Here is a 21,701-nt window from a genome sequence, read left to right on the forward strand (position 1 = left end):
GGGAAGTAATATGGGCCCTCAGGTACTGTGACTCCAAACCTGAAGTCCCCTGCCCCCACCCCATGAATTAACATTTCTGGGAATAATAATATTGGAGTCAAAGAATAATATTGGAGTCAAATAATATTCGAGTGCAACAGACAAATTAAGGAAATACAACCATGTCTCTGGCAGGGTGGTCTAGGCTGACTTGTAACTAGTGTGGAGTGACACACCTGCATCAGAATAATTTGCACAAATGTTCCAAAACACTGATGTTTGCTGTTCTCTATGTAGACACCCGCATGTGGCTCTGAAGGGAGAGCTGAAGAGAATGCACCCTGAGCAACGCCATGCTTCTCTAAGGAGCGCTTTCCTTGGTCCCTTCATCCTGACTAGACACTGCTTTGTGGTGGCAGCTGTAAACTAGGGAGCCTCTTTACAGGGAGATCAGGGTGATGCAGGTGAGTTAGCCCACAGCTCATAAAACATCAATCTACCATTACTTGCTTATAGGAACAGAGAATAATCTGTATTAGTTAAGTAATGAAAGGATTTGAGAGCAGGGGAAAAATCTTAGAGGTCATAGTTTTTAATGTTCTAACCAATAATCAAAGCCATCCGCAAGGCACACGCTTCCCCTCTCTGTACTTATCAGTACTCTCCAGGACTTATTTCTTCCAGTCAGCCCTTTAGAATTCTGAGGGTGGCAGCAGCTCAAGCCCACACTTTCAGTACACCTTTGCTCTCCCCGTGTGGCCTTCAGTCAAGGCAAACCACAGGAAAGAGAGGACTTGTTCACACCACAGCCGTTTGTGCTCAGCACAGATTTGCTCTCTCTACTGGGGTTCAGGAGGCACCATGTTTGTAGTCTGTCCTTATACCTTGGAGAACAGCTCTTCTGCCTGGGCTTCTGGAGGCAGAGCAGCCCCTCCTTGTGCCTTCATTTCTTCTATGTGTTTGTTCAAGGACATGATCTTGGCCTTTGCATGAAGTTTTATTTTTTTAATTTTGTTTTCAGCAGCTTTTTTTTCCTCCTGTCATTGAGCAATGAAAACAATAAATGTGAATTCACCTTTTACCTCGCACACAACTTGTTTAAGACGGGCAGTGAGCTACCTGTAGAAATAAGAACCAGATTCTCTAAGAGTCTAAGCTAATGACCTGTCTTTATCAAGTGCTCAGCAATTGATCCAAACAACGATACCTGGAGAGCTTCATCCTTCTGCTGGAGTTGAACATCCTTCTGACTAATGATATCTTTGAGCTCCACCACTAACTTCTCTGCATCAGCCAGGCGATCCAGAACATCCTCTTGTGTGCTATCGTTTGATTCCATGGCAGATTCCTGGGGTAATTCCTAGTATTTAGACAAAAACAAACAAACAAAACAATGCACAAGGAAAACTACCCTCGGAAATTCCCACAAGCCTGCCTCATCTTTTGCCCAACTCCTCTGTTTAGAAGCTAAGTTCTAACTAAGCCAATAACAGTTAACTTCAGCATTAAAATGCTGTATTTTGTTGGACTTAAAGTACTACTATCCTAATTTTATCAAAGAGGAAAATAAATAAAGGAAGTCAAGGATTACATACTATTAAGTGGAGGAAGACAACATTTAAAATTAAAGGTGAGCTGTGAACTGGAGATGTGGCTTATCTGGTGAAGGGAAGGCCTTGTGTGACTGCACTAAGGCTTGCCTTCAACTCCCAACCTTCTACCAGCCAGCGTGGCAACACACACCTATGATCCCAACATGCAGAAGGCACAGGCTGGAAGATCAGGAGTCCAAGGCCATCTTTGGCTAGCTACATAGCAAGTTTGAAGCCAGCCTGGGATACATGAGACCCTGTCTCAAACAAAATAAACAAAGAAAATAAAAATGAAAGACGTTATTTAAAAAAAAAAAAAAACTTTCCTTAACAGTTTGCCTTTCAAAAAGCTAATGGACTTCTGATTCCTTAAGGGTCAGAAAATACAATGTAAACTAAGAGAAAGTGGAAGGTGAATTTATAGAAGTAAATAGATGTTTTCTTTACTCCTTTCCCCTGAAACAGGAGTAATGTTCCCAAGGAGGGAGACGAGGACAAGGACCTCTTAAGACAGAGCGGTCTTAAACAGGCTAAGCAGACAACGGAGCTTCCCAAGCTCCTCTAGCCCTGGCTTCCATCCCCGCAGCTGTGTGGCTGACAATCCTCAGCAGATGATCCTGTACAGAGTTGCAATTCTTTTTGTTGGTAAGGCGTCTGCTCACACCCCTCTAGCTTAAGTTATTCTCCTCAGAAGAGCAGAGAATGTGAGTCCTATTAGTTTGTATGCAACAGAGCTACTCACAACTTCTGAAGAAGCCATCAAATTCCAGTCAGTATAATCGCCTGATAATTCATGCAAAACATTATTTGCTAATCCTGATAATCTGCTCAGCATCTCTGCAGGTGAAACAGAAAAGAAAACACAAGGATCAACAGAGGCAGACACAAGCTGCCTGAGCACGAGCAAAGCAGGCAGGTGCTGCTAAATGCTGGTACCCGTGTCATCTATGTGACGGTGGGACACACTGAATGCAGTGTGCAGCCAGGCAGTGCATGGTGGAGATACATACACCCTGTCCTTCACAGGTCCCATATCATTAGCCCCGTCACCAGGATCAATGTGAGAAATAAAATGCAAGTAGATAATCCTTAAATACAAGGGCATAATGTCAAGTATGTTGTCTTAAAAACTGTCTTTAGTGCCCTGTCTTTCATCATAGTTCCGTTTATAAGCAAAAAATCTTAAGTTTTCCTTCGTCCAGATTTATCCTTTTCTGAATTTTCAACTGAACGCCAAGGTTCAGCAAAATTTTCCTCTTCATGTGTCCTGGACTCCTGTTCTTTCGAGTAGCTTTTCTGACAAACCATGTGATTTCAGTGAATTCACTGTTCAGAATAGACTGTAAATCTTTATATTAGTCAGTGGCTGAAAGTAATACCTCATGCTTGTTCTGCAAGCAATTAGATAAAGGAAACAAAAAGCAACATAAGCAGAAAAATGGAAAAAAAAAGCCTAGAGCAGAAATCAGTAAATAGAAAATTAAAACAAAGGCAGTGCTTAAAAGAGGTCAGCAGCAATGACACGAGCATGAGTGTTCTTTAACTGACGTCACAGCATCCGTGCTGACCTGGCACACACTAAGGGAAGAGAGACAATGGGGAACCTGAAATAAGGAAACATAAACACTCCTACATCCATAAATTCACAAAAGTAGGTAAAATGAGCCAATTCCTTAGAAGGTACAAGCTACCAAGTTTCAAGCAAAAGAGAGAACCTGAATACATTCGGCACGATATGTAGCAGTAATATTCTCTCTCTCTCTCTCTCTCTCTCTCTCTCTCTCTCTCTCTCTCTCTCTCTCTCTCTCCACACACACACACACTGAAACTGAGTTAATATTGTATTTAAGATTTTTCTGACAAAAGGGAAAAAAATCTAGGTCATGGGAGCTCCACTTGGTGAGTGACTGGGTGATAACCAATAACTAAGGATCGAACAATACCAAGTTGATGTCACTTCCAGAAGATAGGAGGCAGCACTTTGCAACTCATTTCACAAGGTCAGCAATACAGTAACGTGAAAAAACAAATGATATTACAGAAAAGACACGTTACTATAGGCCAACAGCCCACATGCTCATAAAAAAAGGTTCAAGTTCCTGAAAAAAATATAAGGCAATCAAACACAGCGATACATTAAAAAGCTCCTGCTCGAAGAAATGGCAGGTTACTCAGAGAAGATGCAAGATGAGACAGTTGACAGGAAGGAAGAGCTGGGGAAAAATGGGTCACATGACAAGGAGCCAACCTGAAGAGCTAAAAATGACTCACAGTGGGGTCTGCAGAGTTGGTCAGAGGTTAAGAGCACCAGCTGCTCTTCCAGAGGGCCCAGGGTTCGCTTCTCAGTACCCACGTGGCTGCTCACAACTGTCTGTAACTCTAGTCCTAGGGGATCTGATGTCCTCTTCTGATCTCTTCGGACACTGCATGCACATACATGCAGGCAAAATGTACACACACATAAAATAAAATGGACAAATATTTAAACAATAAAAATTTTAAAATTCACAAAATAAGTTAATCAAAGCCACAGAGAGAAATGTAATTCAATTAAATATGTATCTATTAGTGTATACTGACAAATACATATATTAAAATAAAAGAAACAAATTGCCTTACACATTAATTCTAAACTATTAACATAATAATATCCCCCTTAGGAAGTAGATCTTATTTCCACCCTCACCTGGCTACACATCCCTGTCAATTGTCACAATATTACAGCCCTCTGATGTAATTCCCTTAACTCTGTAGGGGTCTTCCTGCAAACCCAAAACCCAAGGTTATGGCAGATACCAGGAAAACCTAAAACAGGACATTCTAAAAACACTTCTGCATTCTTCAAAAAGTGAGGCCATGCTGATTAAATCCAAAATAGGATGTCAGACTGAATTCGGAATGGGAAAGGACGTCAGTAGGAAAACGGTGAAATATAAGGAGGTCTCCTTGTAGTCAGTTAATGGCCCTGCATAACACTTAGGGTTTTGAAAACCGTGTAACTGCTCACATAAAGAGACATTAGTAAAGAATATACAATATCTCTGTATTAATCTTTATTAAGTTTTAAAACTTTTACTTCATGTGTATGGGTGCTTTGCTTGTGTGTACGCCTAGTCTATGCATCTATGTATGTGCACGCAGTGCCCAAGGCCAGCACACAGCCTTTGGATCCCCTGGAGTCACAGGCAGTTGTAACCTACCACATGGGTGCTGGGAACTCAGCCCAGGTCCTCTCAAAGAGCAGCCAGTGCTTTAGTTACTGATCCATTTTTCCAGCCCCTAATCTTTTTAAGTTACAAGTAAATCTGAAATTGTACTAAAATTAATTTGCTTTTATAACTATTCTGCTACACAGTGAGAGGCAGGGCATTTGCCAGTCCATATATTCTATAAAATAATATTAATGCAGTAACAGAAAAAATACTGAAATGGAACTAAAGTGTATATAGCACTAGAAATTATGATAAATTTTATGTTCTGTGTTTAAATGATATCTGGACTTTAAAAACTCCCAGAAGGGAGAAATATAAAAAGTAGTTTGCATCTTCCTGCTCAGGGTAATCAGGGTTAGGGTGGCCATGGTTCCCAGCAAGGATGCTGTTTCTTGAGTGTAGCTTACACATTCCCACATGTGTGAGATGGGAGAAGCCAGAGAGGAGGGTAGCACAGGACCCTGTAACTACCTGCTAGTGCTACAGTGCTCGTGAACGGAAAGGTAACAAGGGCCATATATTAGTGCGGAGGGCCGGGTATAATCATTTGTCAGTCTGAAAATAAGTCTCAACTCATCACTACACAGATTTTAAACTTTATTTTCAAGTTTCTAAGCCTGATTTTCTAGTTTTGTGTGCTGCTTTTGTTTTGTGTTGGGATTGAATCTGAGACCCTACACAACGAACACTATATAACCACTCTACTACTGAACTATATTCCTAGGCTGCTCTGCTAATTTGCTTCATTTTATTTTGTGGTGCTGAGGATTCAGGGACTTGTGAATGCTATGTAGACACTACTACTAGTCTACATTCTCAGCCCTCCATCCGAGATTTTAATAAAGCAAATGAATATAATCATTAACGAATCTTTCATAGATTAAATATTTGCATAAATCTTCTATAGAAAATCATATCAGAATATATTTTATTAGACAGAATCATTTTACCTCTAGAATTTACATGCCACCTTTGGGAATAAGCAAATCAGACAAAAAATCTTACTGATGGGCTCAGAAGATGGTTATAGGCAGGCAAGCATGAATTTATGTGCTTCTTAGATCCCCACATAAGAACAAAGCAAGCAGATTAACATTAAAAGCCTCTTGGCAATCTGGATAAAACAAACAACCCTAAACAACAAAAGGTCCTTATTTAATCAAGTTTCTTATCAACTCCCAAGTTAATGTAGCAACAGTCAAAATCAACAACCACTACAAAATCAGGTATCCATTCAAGAGGAAGCAGAGGGTAGCCACAGGAGTGCAACAAACCAAGAGAGGCACAGGAGCCAGTTGGCATTTGTTCACTAATAAATATGCCAGGCCAAATAGAGAAGAGCCGCTGACATGAAGAGGGTCTTCCTTCTCAAGTGACAAGGACAGGGACCTCCCTTATCTTTGGGAGATGTTCCATGATCCCAGTGGTACAAAGAGGATCAAATCATCCGTGCATGGTATAGCTTGATATGGCCTGGTATATATGTGTATGGTATAGTTTGGTATGGTGTGTGTGTGTGCGCGTGCATGCATGCTTTGTCTAGTAACACATGCTCAAATAGTGTTTTTCTGTTTGTTTGTTTTTTTCAGACAGGGTATGCACTATAGCCCAGAATGGCCTTGAACTCACACTACTTTCTTGGTCTCCCAAATGCTGTGACTACAGGTCTGCAATTTTGGTTTCTTTGGCATACTGCTAATGTAGCATGTTAACCTAAGAGAACACTGGGCAAAAACTAGGAACAACATATTATCATTAAAAACTTTTTACTTAAATCTATAATTATTTCTAATAGTTTTATTTGTTTTCAAAGAAACAAAGAGTTAATCGAGAACAGTATTTAAGAAGCAACCTGGATTGGGTTCTCTGAAGAAACAGCTAAGGAAGAGCAGAGATGTGGGGATATGTAATCCAAGAATGCTTACCTGACACTTAAAAAACAGACCTGAAACTATGTATTGAAAAAGCCCACGAGGTACTTGAGAATATCAATTCACAATTACCAATCACATTGTTTAATAAAATTATTAGATTTAAATATTCACTCCTTTCATGTCAAAAGATCGATTGCCTAATAAGGCAAGGAAATAAGATGATCATGAGACTGGTTTACAGCAATACCTGGACCAGAAAAGCTACAGATTTAAAATACTCAACAAAAGGTGAGCCAGAGATTTCCTTTCCAGCAAAAATGAATGCCATATATAAAAAGCACAGACGGGATGTTACACATAGGCAAGAAAATCCATAGAACATTTTCTGTAAAGCATTTTCTGAAGATTCTACGGAAGAAAACTTAAAAAAACCATAATGCAGAAAGAAATCCTCATGAAGACTTGTGGTGAATACTAACCATACAATTAATGCAGCCCAAGATTGGGGGGGGCAGGATATGGTATGTGTCAACAACATTTAAGACATCTATGGCTATTAGGAAGAATGTAAATATATATATACACACACACACACACACACATACATATATATAAAACAAGAAATCCTCTTGTAAAGTTGTTAACTATCAAAGTAGTAGTATGGATATTATTATTAGATTATTGTATGTGGAATGCACATTAGTAATTAAGGACAGATTAATTCTATCAAACTTTCAGTATAAGAAAAGAGGACAGAGATGTACTACAGGAGAAATATATAACACAGTTCAAATTGATCTTAAATCTGACTTGGGAGCATTAGTGTAAGTTTGTGAGGTATTTACTTTATATTTTATCTTTATCTCTCCCCAAGTGTCCAGTAAAAAAAAAATGAGTTTAGTAACAGTAACAAATATCAGTGCATACAGGGCAGTCTTGTGACAAAGGCAAGTGTCTAATGAGAATGTTTCCTAGAAGTGGCTGATTCCAGTCTCATAAAGTAGGAGGCATCTTAACCTGCAAGCTAGCAAGAAGCTAGCAGAGACAATTACAATCATGTCAAGAGGACCCCTGAACAAGTTCCCTCTGGCTAAACAGAAGGCCTGAATTAACATAAGATGAAATTGCAATAGACCAAAACCTACAAATAAATATAAATCTGAGAGAATGAAATAACTAGCTAGTTATCTCATCTGAACCAATGACTGTAGAAAGCAGATAATATAAGGGTTTATCTTGTTCTTCCCACTTGAACTTTATCTCCTAAGAAGCATACAGTAGAGGAGGGAATGACACACAAAACGCCAGGTCTGGCAGCACATGTGTAACCCTGGCCCTGGGAAGGTGGAGGTGAGAAGAGAAGAGACTCACTGGACAGCCAACAGAATCCAATTAATGAGCACAGGTAACAGTGAGAGACCCTCACACACACACACACACACACACACAAACACACACACACACACAAACACACACACACACACACAAACACACACAGTGTGTACCACCTCCCCAGACCCCAACAAATTATTCTGAAAAGACAACTACTCTAACATTTTGAAAAACCTAGTGAATGTATGTATCCAGACACTGATCAGTCAACAGCTGGTAACAAAGCAAAGCCCAGACATTATGACTTTCATGATGAAAGATCATAACCACCTTCTACAGTCTCGACAAAGGACGAAAACTCAGATCACGCCACTCATCCTGCTACCATCTGCTGAAAATGCAGAGAACAGAGGAACACTCTGAACTTCCTAGACAGTGTCCAACTCCACAGGACCTATGTTCCTCAATACACAAGTGAAAGGGAAAAGACAGGAGATGTATCAAGCTTTAAAAGGGCAAGGTTCCCATCTGGATAATAAAACTATAAGGAAACCACAAAGAAGTGATTATTTAGAAAGAGGGGGCTACAAATGGGTTAGCGAACATGGAAGGGCTTCTAGAATGATTAACCAAATTATATTTGTTATGGTAACTTATGAATATATATATATATATATATATATATATATATATATATACACATATATATACATACATATACACACATAATAGTGTGGTTTTCTTAATCTGTTTTCTTATAATGAGAAGTGTTTTTTAAAAAGAAAAATTAACAAATTATCAAACAATTATGTTTAAAGCCATCCATTAGGATGTTTTTATTGAGAGCTGTACAGTACATACGGTATATGATGTTGGGATTTAGGCATACAGTAAGTAGTGATCAACTTAGGGTAATTAGCATATTCATAAGGGAGTTTTCAGACTTAAAGCCAGGCTTTGTTACACACCCTGACCTATAAACCCTTAATTATGTGGCTGCTTTCCATCACTTTCAGCTCAGATTTCCCAACTCCACTGTACTACAGGCCTGCCTACCCCACATGCAACTTACTTCTCAGGATAGCTTGCACTGTGATGTACTGCTTTTAGGATTAATGAGAAAAAATGCTGAAATCACAGGCTCAGGATTCCTAAACTGCTTTTAAGTCATACTGTTTTAAAAAAATAAATATAGCATGTTAGGGTACGGGCATGTGTATACACACTCACCCGAAGCACTATACCTTAAACGCCTTGCACACTGTCATTAAAAGATGAGACGGGCTGACCGAAGAAAATCTAGAGGTGGATGCGAAGGGGATGGCATGGCAGAAAAGCACCGTCCTGGGGCCGAGGTGACAGGTTTCTGCTAGCAGCTTTACCACATCATGCCCCCAAGTCATTTTACCTTGTCAGTGCCCATTCCCTCATCTCAGGATGAAGACTAGAGGGGACCAGTTAGAGACAGCTAGCGTCAGTCCATGAGCCAAGAGCGTCTCCTGTAACTGAAACTAAGGAATGAAAGGCAGTTTTCACACAGCTGAGAGCTTTGTATAGCTCAAAGCCTGGGATTCCAAGAGCATGGAAGCTAAATGGAGCAAGACGGTTCTCCCTCTCTATAAGGTTCTTCACAAAACACAAATGGCAAATATGCTTGTAAGATCAGCAAATAGGAAGACATTGTGGCAAATTCACACAAGGAAAATGTGATTGCTGTCATTTTAGTGCCAGGATCACAAAGAGCAACTAAACAGGAAACTAAAACAGAGCTCCATGTGAAGGCCAAGGTTCTATAAAACAGGCAAATAGAAACAGACTCTCCAAGTTCATGCTCGCCACACCTTCCCTGCCATAAGATCGGACACTTATTTTAAGGAGTAATGCAAAATCAAATAAAAAGCCTAGGGCTGGAGAGACGGCTCAGTGGTTAAGAGCACTGGTTGTTCTTTCAGAAAACACATATTTGATTCCTAGCACTCTCATCGTGGCTTACAACCACCTGTAACTCCAGTTCCAGGGACAGAAGACACATACTTAGTGCACAGACATACATACAAGCAAAACAAATCATCCATACAAATTAAAATAAAATTTAAAATAAAATACAAATAAATTTCTTTTAAAAAGCTTTTCTCAAAGCCTTCACTGTTTATTGGCAATTATTAATTTAAAAATATGTAACTGGTGCGTAGTGTTTCACTAGGAATTATACAAATAAAGAAGTAGATAGCACATCCTTAACCACAGAGACCATAGTTAACATACACAGGAATAGAAGGAAAATAATGAAACAGCGGAGGCGTGTGCCTCTGTGTGCTCCCATCCCTTTCTCTGAAATCTGAATCACATGCCCACGGGTCACTGAGCCACTCAAGTCCATCTCATGCATCTTTGATTGGCTCTCAGTGGTTTTAATTTCTTAATTTTCAAAGTGATCTACAACCAGGCTATAGAGTTAATAGGACAGTATTGCTACAACAGCTAGAAAATCCATATTTGAGATTAGGATAGACCTTTACAAGCAAAAATAACATTTGGTAATATGAAAAAATGATCTTTACTAACTTAGAAATCAGTGGTACCTACAGCATACATACACACACCACTCACTGCCTACCAAGTAATGCTCCAGGTCTTTACACAGAAGTGTTTGTCCTCATTGTTTAATTCATTTTATCCAAAAATGCTAAAAAGGAGGTACAATCAATAGCTCTGATTTTAATATGAGTAAACTAAGACACAGGGAATTTAAGTGTTTGTACAGTAACACAATTCTACAAGCTTCTGGGCTGGTGGTGACACACAAAAGGCACCCCCGTTTTCTGAGTAACTTCCTCAATCCACACGCTTCATCCAGGATGAAAACAGGAATGTGTGTATATGGGTGTGGTGGTACCACATTAATAGTGATATGGTTGACCTTAGTTTTCTTAATGTATAAACTAAAATAACAATTCACGGTAGCATACCCTCAGGTATGTTATTTTTCCACATATAGGTTCACATTGACATAAGCACACATGGAAACAAAGATGTTTCCACAGCAGTGTTGGACTGTTCATGACTGCAAATAACCTAAATGTCCATCAGGGGAGGGCTGCTAACTGTATTTTTTTTTTAATTTCTATAAGGGAAAGCTGTATAGCTGCCTGAAAGCCTGAGGTAGCATTTTACTGAAAATATTCAATATAGATTGAATGTACTATGTCAAAATTCTTGGATTCAGATTTTGAAATGCTTTGGAGTTTGGAGTATTTATACACATATAAAAGAGCCATGTTGGGAACAAGAACTAAGTTGAAACACAAAAAAATCATTTATATTCCATATATGTTTTATACAAAGAGACTAACAGCAATTTTACATAGCATTTATTTTTAATTACTTGTGCATGAAGTTTCATGGCATTGGACTTTCTTTTTTCTTTATTTACTTTATGAGTGTTCTCTCTGTATGCCAGAAGAGGGCATCAAATCACATTATAGATGGTTGTGAGCTAACACGTGGTTGCTGGGATTTGAACTCAGGACTTTCTACTGTTAGCATATGAATACTTATAATGCTTTATTTTGAGCCCCTTATGATTCAGACATTCAGCTCAGAGCTGCTGTATAATATTAAGTGACAAAAAGATTTATTATGACGTCGGGGGAGGGGTGGGAGGAGTATGCACTACTGGCAGTAAGAATGTGTCTTGGGGCAAATTATTTACAGAATTTCTAGAGTGAGAAATGGAGACAGGTAGGTAGATAGAATTGTGCTTGGCATTATAATTATACCCTTTGGTTTTGAATTTCCTTTGATCAAGAGCACATATAACTAAGCTAGGCAGAGGCAACATAAATCTTTAATCCCAGCATTTGGGTGGCAGAGGCATGGGTATCTCTGAGCTTGAGGCCAGCCTGGTCTACAGAGCCAGTTCCAGGACAGCCAGGGATATCTGGAACTATTGAAAACAAAAACAAAAAGAACACATATAACTGATCCTAAAATACCTAAAATAAGGAGGATTCCTCATTTTCTTCATTACTTCATAAAGTATTCTTCATTAAGGGCTGGGGATGTAGCTTAATAATAGAGTGTTTGCCTCACATGCATAAGGCTCTGAGTTTGAGTCCCATCACTGAAAGGGAGCAAGGAGATTTTATGCAGCTCAGTCGGGGTTGTTAAGTGCAGACAGTATGTAATCAGCATTGATATGTAACAAATAATTTATTTCTAGTATGATTTATTTTATAAATCAGCATAACAGCAACATCTCTTTAATCCAAATGAGTTGGGGTGTTGGGAAAAAGAAACGAACTTTAAAAGTCAGCCAGAAAGTTAAAAGGAAAACCTTCTAAAGATGATTACTGTTAGGAAGGACTATATTACAGTACAATGGAAACTCCCCCAACCGCCCCCCCCAAATTATGGGAATCCTCAGAAATGTTAACAATCATCTTGAGAAACCAAGGGGCACTTTTTATGTGATCTTCAAATTCTGTTGTGAGCCTTGTAGGCCATATTTTTTTATTTTTCATTTAATTCTCCTGTTTTTTGTATATTTTATAATCTATGTGGTGCATTTTCAGAGGTATTCTTACACTATCCAAATTAACATAAGATCTACTTAATAAATACACGTAGGAATATGTTCAAGATGTTTTACTATAACATATGCAATTAAAAATGTTCAGAAACTACTTCTGTAGTCAAACAAACGCAAACGCAGTGAAGACGAAAGCATCAAACGGTCCTACCAGGATCAGGAAGTAAAAACAGTGAAATCAACACACAATGCTTCAAGCCAGGGCCTCAGACCTAACACTTGGGTATACTTCTAACCTCTGAAATTTTTTTAGTTGTCTTCATTTTTTTTCCCGTGACCACCCACTCCAAGTCGTCTCATTTTTCTAACATAACATTTCCTGAATCTGACCCTTTACGGTCATTCCGATCATCCAAACCTTATTAACTCATGTTTCTAGAAAGGCCTCCACACTTTTGTTATAAGCTCTTCCACAGTCATCTTGGTCATCTGGAAATCTGTTCCTTTAAATGTTTGGAAAGCTTCCAACTGTCTCCAAAAGTCAACGTGTTTATCCATGATTTTAAATATCTGTTTCACTCTCAAAACTGTCCTCTCCCCACAGACCAACTGTGGGGCTTTAAATAAACTAGGCAAATATTTCCTTCTACTGCCCTGGGGCTCGCCCTTCTGTTCGCATTCCTGCTGCGCATCAACGAATGCACGCAACACGGCCGAACCAAGGGTTTTTTCCTCCAGAACTCCCTTGGAGGTTCCCTTCCTCTTGGATCATCTTTCCCTGATCTTCCCAACCCATTAGCAGGTTCACTCGTGGGCCTCCGACCGCAGTAACCTCGACAGTGGAACGCTAAGTTTGTTCAGGGCCCGAGCGAGCACAGGGCTGGGGCAGGTTACCTCCAGCCTCCCCGGCTCCGTGCCCAGGCTGGCTTCCCCAGGCCGCTCGGACACAGGGCCGTGCAAGCAGGGCTGAACAGCTCGCCCGCCTCCGGGGCTCCCCGGGGAGGAACGACCCAGCCGATAGACTGACTGGGTGTCTGTGTCCCCGGGCCACGTAGGGCGGCGGGCACCGGGCGAGCACCTAGGGCGGGCAGGTGACGGCGGCCGAGACCGGAGGTGAGGGGCGGGGCGGCCGGCTGAGCGTCGCGTCCCGTGGCCCTTGGCCCGTGGCCCGCCCCGCGGCAGGGCCGTTGCGGAGCTCCCCGCGGAGCCCGCCGACCCCACTCACCTGCAGGTGGCCGTCCCAGGCAACTCCGGACGCCCCCCGCCCAATCTTAGCCACGTCAGCTCGGGTAACCCAAGCACGGCGCCACCATCGACGCGCCCCTGGGAGTCAGCCACTCAACGTGAGAAGGAAGGCTGGATTAAGGCGTCGGCCTATCGGAGCTGCCCACAGGGCGTTACCATGGGGATCAGGCACGCCTTGTTTGTAACTAACTGAGTCAAGATGACAGAAACCAACCAATGTCCTAAAGCCTTCCACTTCCTCAAAGACGGAGCCAATGGATTCTAAGAAGGACGTGCAGGGCGGAATCATATGGTGGGGTGACCCGGAAGAAGATCCAAGAAGGCCTGGAAACACCGAAAGGGGTGGGTATTCGGCAAACATCAGCTGTTTGCTGTATGGGTTGGAAGTTCCGGTTTACCTAATTTCTCATCTCACCCTGTTCCTGCTAATGAGGAGACTTTGGACTAGGGGCACCAGCTGCTAGTATTTGGGATTGTGGATTGTGTGAGTAGAGCCTGAAACTTGGTCTAATATGACATTTTAACTTTCGATGAAAGAAAAAAAGAGAGAGGGGAGGGGAGGGGGGAGGGGGAGGGGAGGGGGAGAGGGAGAGGGAGAGGGAGAGGGAGAGGGAGAGGGAGAGGGAGAGGGAGAGAGACTGACTGACTAGCCAAAGACAAACAGCAATTTAGTAACGGAACTCCTAATGATTCTGACATTCTTCATAAGAATGTTAATATGAATTTATTGAATCTCATTTTACATCAAGCATTTAGCCCACTAGATTTGCAATCTCATCCTGATGAACACAACCTTTTGAGGCTCAAATAGTAGCATAGTAAGGCATCTCCTAGCTGCTCATTTAAAATTGTGGATCTTATATTTCCTATATCTTTTGCTACCTAACATAACTATTTGATTTATCTTATTGTCTCATAACTAGTTTAGTAGTTATAAAAAATCCTGAGAGTTGTCTCTTTTGATCTCAGTTGTCTCTCTGTCCCAGAATAGTATACAAGAGGGTACTCAATGTCCTTTGAATCAATAAGAAATGTGTGATTATCTTCAAATATTAGTTAATTATTAATCATTGTTAATTACTATTAATTATTATTTATTAATGCAATAAACTTCAAAAGGCTGATTTATACAATTTTTGGGGGAGGGACAGAGCCGGGATATGAAATAAACTTTATCTTTCTGTATGCTTACCTACATTTAGCCTTAGAATGAATGTTTCAGTTTTAGGATAATTATATCTCCTTACTGAAGAAGTTAGAAAATTATCTAGTAGGTGGCTCCACCTTCTCTTGGGTAGGTCTAGACTGGTCATTCACAGAAAACTGCAGTGAACACAGGGGAAACAGGGGAAATGTGGAGAAGTTAGAGCTGAGCTCTTTGATGCTCCTTTGAAAATCAACGGACTAGAGATGGTTTGAATTGCAATTCAACTGCAGCACATTGGCTCTGAGAGGTCGCGATAGAAAAAGGTAATTCAGGAATTATCTAGGTGTATGTGGTGGCACATTACTTTAATCCCAACAAGCCTTTAGTCCCAACATTTGGGACTCAGAAACAGGCAGCTCTCTTGAGTTTGAACCCAGTTTGGTCTATACATGGTGATTCAAGGTCAGTCAGGGATGCTGAGTCAGTCTGTGTCTCTCAAAAGCAAATAGGAATTAACACAGAAAATGAGAGTGAAGATCAGTGGAGGGCACATGGTAGAGTCATCATTTGTGGACTGTCTGGGATATTTGACAATGGTGATGTGAAGTGAGAGGCAAGGAGCATGTTGCCTAAATGAATTGCATTTTATGCAAAGATATTTGGATATTATTCTGATAACACAGAAGTTTGCATCACTCAGATGTCTCTTGGGAGATTCACTCAAATGGGCCCATGACATGGTTTCATAGGTAAACCTCTTGCCATACAAATGTCATGGTCCAAGTTTGATCCCTGGAATCTATGTGAAGGTGAAAGAAAAGAAACAAACAGAAGTTGTTTTCTGATCTCTATGTGTGCTATAGAAGTCATATACACACATCATACACAATAATTATTTTAAAAAAGAACGACCACTTTCCCAACTAAAAGTATAGTGAAGAAAAGTTGAGGACAAAAGTGTCCTATCTTGCAGCACATATGTAACATTGAAGTAGAGAAGGAATACTGGAGATGGAAAGGCTTTAGCTGCAGAGTTAGAGATATGTGTGGAGAAATAAGGCCGGAACGTCTAAGTGGAAAAGGATGTGGGAATAGAGATGTTAAGAAGGGGTAGGGCAACAGGTAACCCAACCTAAGGATTCATGGGAAGCCTTATGGAAAACCACTGCTTTGTAAGCTAATCTTAAAGTATGATTTTCTAAAATGGAGTTCTTGCAGAAGTACTTTGCATGGGTGCATAATGCTGTTCTTATACCATGGGTTATTCAATAAAACACTAGGTATGGGATATGTCCCTGAGTTATTGGTCAAGAAGTGAAAGGAAAAAACTCTCATCGGGTGGCATGCCTGCCTGGAGGCTTTTCCTGCGGGAAGGTTTCCCACATACACGGGAAAGTCCCAGTCCAAGAAGACGTGTGGAATCCAAGATGAAAATTTTATTTTCCATGATGGGAAGGTTGGATCTGGATGTGCCAGGAGGAGCTCTCTTATATGGGGAGTGGGAAGGAGGAGGGACTAGGGAGGGGATAACTTAATTATCTAGGCCCCCCGGCTCTATTAATATGTAACTCTCTTGAGGCAGAGGCCTGTTAGTCACGCCCTTTACCTGTGTATTACGTGACTTATGGTACAGGTTAAATGGAGAGGAGACCGGGTGTCAGGGCCCTGGGTTCTGGGGGCGTGGCCAAACACCTGCAGTCTCGGGGTTCCAGGCCCATGTCAACCTAAGATGTCCTTCTACAGTCTGACAAAGAAGGACCCAGAAACCCCAAAAATATAAGCTACTGCACCTGTTCTTCCTGTCCACCAGAACTAGATAAAAAAAACTGTGTTGTAGACCATACACACTCATTACAGGACTTAGAGGAATTGAACTAAGACTAACTTAGAAACCAGCTAGTCCTCATAGTGCTAGAAAGTTTTGGCTTTTGGGAGAGAAGTTATCATTGGTCTTAGCCCAGAGTGAACCCTGCATTCTACAGTACTGGCTTGCCATTCAACAATGACACAATAGCTTTGGAGGTTACCAACCCCTTTCTGTTTGAATTTTAGGTATGCACTAGAAAAGGCATTGTCTGGTACTATATGTAAATCTGGTCAAAAGCCTTTGGCTGGGAAGATCATAGACAATAGGAAGGAACTTCTGTTGTTTTGCTGAATGAACATGTTTTCGCATTGCCTTCTAAATATGTATAGACCCACTAATTAGTGATGTGTTGTGGATAGCCCTGGCCTTGTATTTTGATGTTAATTTCACTTTCCTGGGAGGGGCTACAGAGGAGGAGTGAACTTCTATTGAACCTTCTGACCACCTTAATTTGTAAAATAAAGGCTAGAGCCAGTGATTGGGCAGAGAAGGGGAGGTGGGGAAATAAGAGTTGGTGGCAAGAGAGGGGGGGAGGAGGAGAGAGGGAGAGGGAGGAGAGGGAAAGGGAGAAGGAGGAGAGGGAGAGGGAGAGGGAGAGGGAGAGGGAGAGGGAGAGGGAGAGGGAGAGGGAGAGGGAGGAGAGGGAAAGGGAAGAGAGGGAGAGGGAGGAGAGGGAGAGGGAGGAGAGGGAGAGGGAGGAGAGGGAGAGGGAGGGGAAAGGGAGGAGAGGGAGAGAGACAGAGATGACTGGGGAGGAAAATGATGGAGGAGGGTAACGAAGAAGGATGACGACTGAGAAACAGGAGGTGGAAGGACAAGCACGTGGCTTGGAAAACCTGCAAGTTATAAGAGTCTCATAGCTGGGGAATAGAGTAGTGTAGTGGTGAATCTGGCTAATCTAGGCGTGCAGCTTATATTCATAATTATTGAGTTGTGTTTTCTTTGACCGGTCTTATTTGAGTTGGAGTTTTACTACAACAGTGGTGCTTTTTTTTGCAATGAGGAAAGGTAAATGCAGAAATTTGTAAGTAGTCAAAGGACGGAGAATAAGATCTGTCAAATACTCAGCCTTGAAAAGAACATCTGTATTACTTCCTACCTCAATGGCTTAGAGAACATCACAAAAGCAGAAAGGACTTAAAAACTGGAGGATGGGTAGGAGTGCTTTGAAACTCAGCACTCTGGACATGACATGGCTGTTAACATGAATAACCAGTAGCGGTGAAACTTGCATAAGATGCTTGTCAATATTCCAGCATGGATGGAGAAGGGGCCCATGAGGCACTATTCCTAAGTAGCTACTGGCAGTTAAATGCTTGTTGGGAAGGGGAGTCATTCTTTTCCAATGTCACCACTAGTAAATTTCCCATGATTCAGTAAATAACCCCTCACCTATACACATGAAAACATCCCTAATTAAACTCAATGTGTTATTTTTCTTAGTGACATGAAAGTGGGGGTGGGGGTGCTGGGAGAGTTTCCTAGAGGGACTGAGGAAAATAAGAGTGCTCCTGATCAAAATGCATTGCATTCATGTATGGACTGTTAAAGAATAATAAAAATAATGTAACAAAAGAAATGGGTCTCACTCTTCTGATTTACTATTACCCAATTCCCTCTCAAGGCCTTCTTTCATCTTCCTCTACACCAAATAAGACATCCCAAGACTTGCCAATGTTGTGCCATGAAAGCATTTGTGAACCCCAAAAGACCACCAAGGAGCCATTTCTGATGTGATCACATTAGGGTCTCTTTATTACAAATTTGAATTTGGGCTTACTCACCACAGGCCCACAGGACTATCTGGTGAGACAGCCCCGAATTCCCACTGGGACAAGGTTTTATAGGAAATGGAAGTAAGTGAGGGAGGGTTCAACCTGGCAAGCATCTAACTGTCTATTGTAAGCCGACAGGTAGGTGCTCTGAAGTAAGACCATATACAATCACTAAGGGGTCTGAAAGTACATCTGAAACAATCAGACTAATCTTTGATTAACTGTTGCTAGGAAGTAGCTAGGTAGTAACTAACCAAGGACAAGCCGTGGGCTCCTTTTTGGTACTTGGGTCCAGCTGGGCTTTTTTTCTTTTAAGATGGAAGCAGGTTCCAAGATGGAGTAAGTTTGGCCTCTCACCAATGTGTCTTCCAGATATAATATTTTATTTTCAACTTAACATTTGAATATTTGTCAACTATAGGTTGCATGTAACTATCATATATATATATATATATATAAAAGTATATCATATATACCACAAGTATAATATACACCAATAAATCACTTCCAAGCTAGAAAAAGAAGTGGCCAATTAAAGGCCTTTTTATTGAAAAGTAGTGTATGGAGGCTGGAAAGATGGGCCAGTAGTTAAGAGCACTTGCTCTTACAGAGGACCCATTGGGTTCCCATTCCCAATGTCTGGTGCCTCATAGCTACCAGTAACTCAAGCTCAGACACCCCTTTTGATATTTTGAGTAAATACCCCCACATAGACACTCATACACATACAGATACACTCACAAGCAGTAATTGAACATATTTTTCACTTCACCATCTTAAAAAGGAAATAAAGCAATGGCCAGGTATGGTATGGTGGTACATGCCTCTAATCTCAGCACTAAGAGGAAGCAGCAAGTAGAACTGTAAGGTCTAGTTCATTCCAGGCCAGTCAGAGCTACATAGTGAGACTTTAAAAAAAAAAAAACATTATTTTGACTATATAAACTATAAACTACTGTTTCTCTCTGTCTCTTCTCCTGTCTATCCTAATGTAATGCTATTTAATTGACCAATTATTTTACTAAATTTTGTCAAGGTCAAAACCAAAAAGGCAGTAGTGTCACTTTTAATCCCAGCAGCCAGGAGGCAGAGGCAGGTGGGTCTCTGGGATTCAAAGCCAAAGGTCTACAGAGCCAGAGTTCCAGAGTTCTAGGACTGAGAACCCATTTTAAAAAAAAAAAAATATATATATATATATATATATATATATATATATATATGAAAATTCTGAATAACAAATGTAAAACATTGAAATAATCCTGACAACTTTTCCAGAAACACTATTTATTTAAAAACAAAACAACTTTTAGTTAGAAAACAGAAAGGAAAGAAATTAACAATAAAATTTCACATTGAGTTCTGTCCCACAGTTAAAGCTCACAAATCTGTTTGTGACTAGTGACAGGGTATACACAAGGGAAAGAATTGAGAGTGAGGTAGGCAATGCTCTGCTTTTTTTTCCAAGTGTTGCATGAAGGTGATGCTCTGGAAAGCCACTGGCATAGCCCTAGTCTTCCTGCATGCCAGAGGCAAAACTAACAATCTCTTAAAATGTAAGATTGCCAGCTTTCCCAGTAACTCTCTAGGGAGGTTTGGTTCCACCGATAAATAAAGCTCCTAAATCTATACTAAGCTCATCTTTTGGAACATCAATCTCACCCCCTGGTTCTTCTCCAAGCTTCTTCCACCAGGGTGCTTGTATGTGCTTCAGGGTGGTAAGATGGGCCTGCTTGGCCTTGGCTGCCACAGGCCTAGATCTACTTAGGAATTGCTCAGGTTCCTTTCCTTCTGCCTCCTTCAGACTTGGTGCCTCTGCAGCAAACAGAAAGTAAATGGGTTAGTGGAAGTATGCCAGGCAAGCAGAAGAGCTGTAGCTTAGCCATGTCAGGACAGGACAGGGTTCTAACTCTGAATATGCTGTCGCTGCTAACTATGAAGGTAGGCGTCTAGGAAAAAATTACAGATGCGGGTGACAGCAACAACCCCAATCCCTGGCAACGTCCAGCCTTAAAAGAAAAAATGATAAATTGTGTTAGATAAAGAGAGAAACTTCAGTAAAAAAAAAAAAGTCATTAATAGTTATTTCTGACAAGTTCATTGTACTGTAATTACTGTCATTATCTAATTCTAAAATAAAAAAAAATTTAAAAAGTTTTGGGCAGAATATGTCTAGAAGAGCACAACATCTTTGAAATTAGTAATTTTGATGAAGTTGAAATATTTGAACTTATAACAAACAGAATGTAGAGAGTTGAAAACTGGGATGACGTAAGATTTCCTGAGGACTGGAATTAAAGACTGTTTGTGGCACTTCTAAAGATTTTGAATGCCACATCTCTTGCATGGGGTATTCCATTTATGAAACAAAGATGGATGTAGAGCATACTCATCAGCTGTTCAATATTGGTGCTGATCTGAGCCATCAAAGCTTCTCTGTGCTGCTGGGCTCGCTCTTCTATGGCTCTGCCCATAAAATAGTGTTGAAGTCGTTCTTGTGCTTGTGCATGGAGCTCCCTGCTGGCCACATCTGACATCTGAGAGCCCTGAAAACAAAGGACAGAAAACTTGTCGTAAAGACATTATGTTTCAAAGTATGATTTATAGCAGAGCTAGAATTTTTAGTGATCTCTCATTTTATCAATAGAATCTTATAGCTCTTGTCTAACGTGTACACTAGTGTAAGTACTAAATTATCTTTAAAAATAGCTTTAGTTCTGAGTATTCACGCCTGCAATGTCAGCACAGGAGCAGAAGCAGGGCAGTCATAACCTCGGGTCAATCTGGGCTATATAGTGACAGCTTGCCTCAGAAAACCTAGAAGAGAAATGAGCAAGCCTGCAGACAACCTCACAACAGAACAAAACAGAACCTACCAACCAACCAAGCAGAATTTCAACAGTAACAACTTCCCCACCTAACTTTATATAATGATGCAGATGGGCAAGTTTCTTTTTAAAAAATTTTAGATTTGATTTTGTATGTATGAGTTTTGCCTGCATGTATGAGTGTGCACCACATGTGTGTCTTATGCCCTCAGAGGTGGCTGGAAGAGGGTGTTAGATGCCTTGGAACTGGTTACAGATAGTTGTGAGTTACTACATTGGTGTTAGGAACTGAATCTGGAACCTCTGCAAGAACAACAAGTAT

The 21,701-nt window shown here is 40.7% G+C and overlaps 3 protein-coding genes across 7 annotated transcripts in view; 1 reads left to right on the forward strand and 2 right to left on the reverse strand.

Moving 5' to 3' along the window:
• Positions 1-13,842, reverse strand: part of Golgb1 (golgin B1) — a 59,411-nt gene extending 45,569 nt beyond the window's left edge. For 3 of the 4 annotated variants that reach the window (XM_028752224.1, XM_028752222.1, XM_028752225.1), the window contains exons 1-5: positions 13,746-13,842; positions 3,843-3,994; positions 2,314-2,408; positions 1,187-1,339; positions 864-1,016 (exon numbers count right to left, since the gene is read on the reverse strand). In XM_028752224.1, the coding sequence (XP_028608057.1) occupies positions 864-1,016; positions 1,187-1,339; positions 2,314-2,406 (399 nt within the window). In that variant the 5' untranslated portion in view covers positions 2,407-2,408; positions 3,843-3,994; positions 13,746-13,842. The remainder of the gene's footprint in view (positions 1-863; positions 1,017-1,186; positions 1,340-2,313; positions 2,409-3,842; positions 3,995-13,745) is intronic. The other variant, XM_028752223.1, reaches the window with a different exon arrangement.
• A 295-nt stretch (positions 13,843-14,137) lies between these two features.
• Positions 14,138-21,701, forward strand: part of Eaf2 (ELL associated factor 2) — an 89,242-nt gene continuing 81,678 nt past the window's right edge. Inside the window, exon 1 of the mRNA XM_028752313.1 lies at positions 14,138-14,249. The gene's annotated coding sequence lies outside the window, so the exon portion shown is untranslated. The remainder of the gene's footprint in view (positions 14,250-21,701) is intronic.
• Positions 19,819-21,701, reverse strand: part of Iqcb1 (IQ motif containing B1) — a 45,374-nt gene continuing 43,491 nt past the window's right edge. The window contains exons 14-15 of one of the 2 annotated variants that reach the window (XM_028752308.1): positions 20,941-21,097; positions 19,819-20,366 (exon numbers count right to left, since the gene is read on the reverse strand). In XM_028752308.1, the coding sequence (XP_028608141.1) occupies positions 20,137-20,366; positions 20,941-21,097 (387 nt within the window). In that variant the 3' untranslated portion in view covers positions 19,819-20,136. Of the gene's footprint in view, positions 20,561-20,940; positions 21,098-21,701 lie in introns of both variants that reach the window. The other variant, XM_028752309.1, reaches the window with a different exon arrangement.

This window comes from Grammomys surdaster, unplaced genomic scaffold (assembly GCF_004785775.1).
Source record: "Grammomys surdaster isolate TR1022 unplaced genomic scaffold, NIH_TR_1.0 125889, whole genome shotgun sequence".
NCBI classification, from domain to species: Eukaryota; Metazoa; Chordata; class Mammalia; order Rodentia; family Muridae; genus Grammomys; species Grammomys surdaster.